The 7,345-nt window shown below is 37.0% G+C and overlaps 1 protein-coding gene and 1 long non-coding RNA gene across 9 annotated transcripts in view; both read left to right on the forward strand.

Annotated features, from left to right (window-relative positions):
• The window catches only part of gria3a (glutamate receptor, ionotropic, AMPA 3a), a 43,178-nt gene that overhangs the window by 11,710 nt on the left and 24,123 nt on the right, over positions 1-7,345 (forward strand). For all 8 annotated transcript variants that reach the window (XM_016543990.1, XM_016543993.1, XM_016543991.1 and 5 more), the window contains 6 exons: positions 890-1,077; positions 2,565-2,618; positions 2,712-2,873; positions 3,241-3,408; positions 4,015-4,119; positions 4,495-4,602. In XM_016543990.1, coding sequence (XP_016399476.1) covers positions 890-1,077; positions 2,565-2,618; positions 2,712-2,873; positions 3,241-3,408; positions 4,015-4,119; positions 4,495-4,602 — 785 coding nt within the window. The remainder of the gene's footprint in view (positions 1-889; positions 1,078-2,564; positions 2,619-2,711; positions 2,874-3,240; positions 3,409-4,014; positions 4,120-4,494; positions 4,603-7,345) is intronic.
• On the forward strand, positions 5,437-6,490 carry LOC107732610 (uncharacterized). The gene is made up of 2 exons (XR_001638889.1): positions 5,437-5,978; positions 6,435-6,490. It is a non-coding gene; the product is annotated as an uncharacterized LOC107732610 (long non-coding RNA).

The following is a 7,345-nucleotide window of genomic DNA, read 5'->3' on the forward strand; positions in this document are numbered from 1 at the left end:
TATATGTATTAGTACTGTGCAGAAGTCTTCGCCATTAGTATTTTCACCTGCACACAGTACTGTATATACAGTATATATATATATATAATGTGTAGGAATTTTTCATATAGATTTTTTACCCTTATTTTGAAAATACCAGTATATTTTAATATTATATATATATATATATATATATATATATATATATATGTATAATTTATTTGTTTTTATTATTATATTTTACATATTTTTAAAATGTTGTATTCAGTAAAAAGACCAAATACAATATTTGTTTTCTGTTTTGCACCACTTTTCATAGAATAAATTATTTTTCTCTCTTGAACACATCGAATGAAAACACCGATTTATTCGCAAATTGTTTTGAAATAGTCAGATTTTTTTATGTAAGGGAAACATAGCTTATATCAGAGCAAGCAAACTCCCCCTCGCTGGGGTGGGGTGCCTATGCAGGGGTCTGATATGTGCTGCAGTGGATCTGATGTATTGCAGCCGACCTGATTAGTAGCGTAAAGATATAATCTGCAATGGATCTGATCTATAGTGAAGCCTATCTGAAATATATGAATGAAAGCCTGATACGCACCTGCACACATATGCACAAACGTATATATGTTTGATATAAAAATATGTGTGTTCTACCATTGCATTAGCATCATTAGTACAGAGTTGCAGTAATTACATTCACCATGCTGCTTTCTTTGCCTTCCCTCCTTTCATCCCTTCAGATTTGCACTGCATCAGCAGTTCCTCTATGTTCTCAAACCAGAGAGAGAAATGAAGCAGTACTTGCTCCATCATTCTGGCCCAATTCTGCCCTGTTACTACATCTACACAAGCCATGCGTAGCGGTGTATTTTACACCATGTATTATTCTCTCTTTCTCTCTCAGGGTTTTCCATCCTACAGGCCATCATGGAATCTGCAGTGATGAATAATTGGCAGGTGACAGCACGTTCGGTGGGGAACATAGTGGATCCACTGGAATACCGGCGCATTATTGAAGAAATGGATCGTCGGCAGGAGAAACGTTTCCTTATCGACTGTGAGGTGGAACGTATTAACAGTATTCTAGAGCAGGTACATAAAAACACATATGCATACATCATTTAATTTCATTTAATCTGTCGGACTGTGAATCTGTCAGTCAGTTTACAGGGACTGTCTTTCTGTCTGTCGTGGTGGGGAACGGTTCTGTCTCAGTTTTGTGGTATTGATTAATACCTTTCCAAAATTCAACCGTTCTTAGCAAATAAGGTGATAAAAATAGTGTGTGTGAGAGCATGCGTGTGTTTGTGTAAGTAGGGCACAGCGTCCTGTAACAAGGGAACAGTGAGAAAACTAAAAATACTCCCTTTCCTCTCATCCAAAAATACAGCTCTCAAAGGTACTGTTACATTCTCCGATTCTGTTTGTCTCTTTCACTTGTTCTTTGTCTTTCTGTTTTTTACCCTCTGTCTCTACTTTCCTAGCTTTTTCCCACACACACATATACATGGAGAGAAAAGAATGTGTGTGTGTCTGTATGTGACTAGGAGGTCACAGAGATAATGAAATCCACGAGTTGATCAATCAGCACTCAGAGAAAGCTAATCAGAGCTCTGCACTTCTAGCAGACTGGCTGTCTGCTGCTATTTGTAAATCAATAGCTGTGTGTGTGTGGGTGTGGTTGGGTCGTACCTTTATGTTGTGCCTAAGAGTCAGCAAAGCTTTACTGGCACGGCATTAAAAATTTCAATATTGCCAATGTATTCAAGTGCTACACTTTGCAGAACAATAAATAATAACACAGTCCTGTGATGTGTGGGAAGACACAATATTATAACAGCTCGATTGCGCCCAACTGGTTCAAGCAGGACAATGGAGACACTTCTTTCATTTCTGATTATGTGAATATGGGCACTACTGACCGGGTTTGTTTAAACAAAAACAATTTAAATGTATATTTCCACAGATGGAATGTGGTGTTGTATTCTTTTCGTCAGCACCACCACAGTTAAAAATGCAGTAATGACATTTTTGGGGGAAGTATTGTTTGAGTGCTGTTATTTTAGTATAATTGGGATACTATGATAGTGTTTATTAATATTTTAAAATAGTTAAAAATTAATTTAATTTTTAAGTGAAGTTAATTTTAAAGTTAATTTAGCAAATTAAGATCATTTTAAAATTATTTTAACAAATTAAAAAATTATAATTTTTAATTAGTTAAATTAACTAGTTTTTATATTTTCTGTTTTCATTTAAATTTTTAAGTTTTAGTATTTTTTGTGCCCCCCCCCCCCAGTATTCAGCTATACTATTAATAAAAAGAAAAACACAGTAATTTTCCCCAGTGCATTTTCCCCCCCAGCTATTTACTATTAAAAAAAAGAAAAACTCAAGCACGCTTTCCACCTTTTTTTCACCGCTGGGACCACAAAGTGCCCATAGTTACAGAATCACATCAGTTCTTCAGGCTTTTGCATTTAATTTGTTGTTTGCTGATTCGTTCTTTTTGATCTCATGGTCTGCATAAACAATCAGACATAATGCTGGGTGACACTCTTCCATTCTTTTATTTCCAGGTCGTGATCTCAGGAAAGAACAGTCGAGGATATCATTACATCCTGGCTAATCTTGTGAGAAAATACACACACATGCCCAGATCTCTTCTTTCTTAACCTTCTGTGAGTGACTTTTCACTTTTTACCATTGACCCTTGCTCTCTGCAGGGATTCTCTAACATGAGTTTGGATAAGGTGTTTTCTGGCGGAGCAAATATTACCGGATTCCAAATCATAAATCCCGATAGCCCGATCGTGCAGCAGTTCCTTCAGCGCTGGGAGCGGCTCGATGAGAGAGAGTTCCCTGAGTCTAGAAACACCCCCCTGAAGGTCTCTCTGTCTTTTTATTTCTATTCTTATTTATGTGCATTAGTGATGATGTGTTTATTTGTGAGTATGCCACTTGTGAATATGTTTACGGAATTTATTTATATGTGTATGAGTAATTTATGATAACATATTTTGATGAGTTTAACATAGCAGTCATGCAGTAGTTTCATGAATCATCTCTTTTTGTTGTTTCATATCTGTGTTGCTTAAATTCTCCCATAATGCACCTCATTCAGCTGTTCACTGAGTGTTAAATAGAATAGAATATGAGCTTTGAGTGTTGTGCATGTGAATGTCTGCTTGGTTCACTTTTTATACCGATGTGCCCATACATGTAAACCATTTATCTGTTTGTTCTCATGTTTAGTACACCTCTGCACTGACACATGATGCCATCCTGGTGATAGCTGAAGCATTTCGGCATTTGAGACGTCAGCGTGTTGATATTTCTCGTCGAGGGAGTGCAGGCGATTGCCTTGCCAACCCGGCTGTACCGTGGAGCCAGGGAATCGACATTGAGAGAGCTCTCAAAATGGTAGGTGGGGTCCATAAAGGGCCTCAGAGATAGAAAAAACATTTAGGGAAAAAAAGCTGCGTTCAAATTTTTTAATGATCAGTGAATGTGCAATGATGTTTAGATAAGCATTTACATTTGATGGATTTTAAATGGTTTGTGTTTCTTTTTACCTTTAGACCTTATGTGCCAGAGAAACAAGCGCACAACCATCTTTCAAATTTTGTATTCACTTCCGTTTGTGCAGTCGCTCTGTATATTTCTATGGCATCGCTGTTAATGAGTAATTAGCTGCTGAAGTGGATTTACTTATTATAGAGTTAACAAAAGTTATCATGAGCATTGTAATGTATGAAGTGGATGCCATATAAAATGTCAGTAGACCGGGAATATTTTAAAACGAGCAGTTAATTCATAAATCCATAAGATCTTACCTTCATGCTGTGGAAATACAAACCAGAAGACAGAACACAATGAACACAGTGCTGAAAAGGGGCGGGCTACATAAGGGTCTATATGGTTATATGATACTTCCTTTACATTTAATAATGTTGTATCATGCTTTACTTTTTTGCTGTGCTTGTTATTTTGTGGGTGTTACTGTTCCTGTGTGCTTTCCTCCCGCAGGTTCAGGTTCAGGGTATGACGGGAAATATTCAGTTCGACTCATTTGGACGGCGATTAAATTACACCATTGATGTTTATGAAATGAAACCAGGAGGAGCCAGAAAGGTTAGTGGCTCTGGGAGGACAGTTTCTATAAATTCACACAATATTACTGTCGCAGTAAAGCCTCGAGTTACTTTGTTGTTTTTTCTCTGCCCTTTTTTTTATCTTTTAATTTTTTTGTTACAATATGTTTTCATATAGTGCAAGTAAATATTTTCTCTTGAAAGCTCAAGGAAAATTATATTTCTCATGATATGACCCCTTTAACATACACTTAAACGCTCCAGCTGCCCTCATACTTGCTTTCCTCCTCCATCAGTCATGAGATCACGTTTCTACTGAGTCATTCTCTTACTGAATTGCTGTTTTTCTGTTATTGGTCGACTGTGATTGATTGATTGATTCTGTTTATGCTGTTGCTGTTTCTGTCCCTTGCAGATTGGCTACTGGAATGAATATGAGAAATTTGTTTATATAGTGGAGCAGCAGGTTACCAACGAATCCTCCTCTGTGGAAAACAGAACCATTGTGGTCACTACTATTATGGTACACTATCTAAAGCTGCTTTTAAATATACCGAACCATGATCCTTCTGCCCTTTCAGGTTTAGTGTCACAGTTGCATTGCATCCTGGGGGGGCAGAAAGTTTTTCTGTTTTGCTTTGCTTTGCACTCACTCACTACATGTTGAAACAGTCGATCACAGAAGAGTGTTTCAACTTTATCCGTGTGAGTGCCAAAGCATTTTCAGTTCCATTCCGGTGGCCTGTTGTAGCAGTGACATCACAATACTGGCTTTGGTAAGAAATAGGTTAGAATGTCCATCTCTCTGCTTCTCTCACTTCATCAAACGTAAGTACTGAATGACTGAATTGATGCAAATTGCAGGAAATATAAAGAAATATACACACAAAACATGGCTGATGGTTTTCTCATACACTGTGTGAAATAGTAAGCATCAGAAAAAGATGCAAAGTTAAGTCTCTCGTTTTACTCCCCCCTCAGAGTTCAGATGTGTTTTGTGTTTTCTGGCTGAGGTCCTGTTTTTAATATCCAGCTGTCCAATCAGATGTCCCAGTAGGTGCAGACAGTTTGTTCTTTATTTAGCTCCCTAAAAATGACATAATTGTCCACGCCAAAATGATGAATGTGAGCAGGGATGTAGCTATGTGAGTGAGTATGGCTAGTGCCCACTCAATAGCAAATCAATCCAATTAAAGTATTTGATTAGACTGCTTTTACATATTTCTCTAATTTATAATTCACTATTTAAGTGAAGAGTTGAGATTGAGAACTAGCTCAAAGCCTGTTCATTCAATATTATGTTCCAGTGATATTACTATATATATATAGTTTCTTTTTACCTTTAGACCTTATGTGCCAGAGAAACAAGCGCACAACCATCTTTCAAATTTTGTATTCACTTCCGTTTGTGCAGTCGCTCTGTATATTTCTATGGCATCGCTGTTAATGAGTAATTAGCTGCTGAAGTGGATTTACTTATTATAGAGTTAACAAAAGTTATCATGAGCATTGTAATGTATGAAGTGGATGCCATATAAAATGTCAGTAGACCGGGAATATTTTAAAACGAGCAGTTAATTCATAAATCCATAAGATCTTACCTTCATGCTGTGGAAATACAAACCAGAAGACAGAACACAATGAACACAGTGCTGAAAAGGGGCGGGCTACATAAGGGTCTATATGGTTATATGATACTTCCTTTACATTTAATAATGTTGTATCATGCTTTACTTTTTTGCTGTGCTTGTTATTTTGTGGGTGTTACTGTTCCTGTGTGCTTTCCTCCTGCAGGTTCAGGTTCAGGGTATGACAGGAAATATTCAGTTCGACTCGTTTGGACGGCGATCAAATTACACCATTGATGTTTATGAAATGAAACCAGGAGGAGCCAGAAAGGTTAGTGGCTCTCGGAGGGCAGTTTCTATAAATTCACACAATATTACTGTCACAGTGAAGCCACAATCACTTTAAGTTGCTATATATGTATATTTATGTGTGTGTGTGTATGTATATGTAGCAATAAAAACTAAAACTATACAAATTAGATTTTCTCTGCCCTTTTTTAGACCTTCATCATTAAATGTTACATTTTTGCCCATTTCTTTCTTTTTTTAAAAGTTACAATATGTTTTCATATAGTGTGAGTAAATATTTTTTTTTTTTATGATATGACCCCTTTGACATACACTTAAACGCTCCAGCTGTCCTCATACTTGCTTTCCTCCTCCATCAGTCATGAGATCACGTTTCTACTGAGTCATTCTCTTACTGAATTGCTGTTTTTCTGTTATTGGTCGACTGTGATTGATTGATTGATTCTGTTTATGCTGTTGCTGTTTCTGTCCCTTGCAGATTGGCTACTGGAATGAATATGAGAAATTTGTTTATATAGTGGAGCAGCAGGTTACCAACGAATCCTCCTCTGTGGAAAACAGAACCATTGTGGTCACTCACTACTATTTACACTATCTAAAGCTGCTTTTAAATATACCGAACCATGATCCTTCTGCCCTTTCAGGTTTAGTGTCACAGTTGCATTGCATCCTGGGGGGGCAGAAAGTTTTTCTGTTTTGCTTTGCTTTGCACTCACTCACTACATGTTGAAACAGTCGATCACAGAAGAGTGTTTCAACTTTATCCGTGTGAGTGCCAAAGCATTTTCAGTTCCATTCCGGTGGCCTGTTGTAGCAGTGACATCACAATACTGGCTTTGGTAAGAAATAGGTTAGAATGTCCATCTCTCTGCTTCTCTCACTTCATCAAACGTAAGTACTGAATGACTGAATTGATGCAAATTGCAGGAAATATAAAGAAATATACACACAAAACATGGCTGATGGTTTTCTCATACACTGTGTGAAATAGTAAGCATCAGAAAAAGATGCAAAGTTAAGTCTCTCGTTTTACTCCCCCCTCAGAGTTCAGATGTGTTTTGTGTTTTCTGGCTGAGGTCCTGTTTTTAATATCCAGCTGTCCAATCAGATGTCCCAGTAGGTGCAGACAGTTTGTTCTTTATTTAGCTCCCTAAAAATGACATAATTGTCCACGCCAAAATGATGAATGTGAGCAGGGATGTAGCTATGTGAGTGAGTATGGCTAGTGCCCACTCAATAGCAAATCAATCCAATTAAAGTATTTGATTAGACTGCTTTTACATATTTCTCTAATTTATAATTCACTATTTAAGTGAAGAGTTGAGATTGAGAACTAGCTCAAAGCCTGTTCATTCAATATTATGTTCCAGTGATATTACTATATATATA

This window comes from Sinocyclocheilus rhinocerous, unplaced genomic scaffold, assembly GCF_001515625.1.
Source record: "Sinocyclocheilus rhinocerous isolate Xijiao unplaced genomic scaffold, SAMN03320098_v1.1 scaffold520, whole genome shotgun sequence".
NCBI lineage: Eukaryota > Metazoa > Chordata > Actinopteri > Cypriniformes > Cyprinidae > Sinocyclocheilus > Sinocyclocheilus rhinocerous.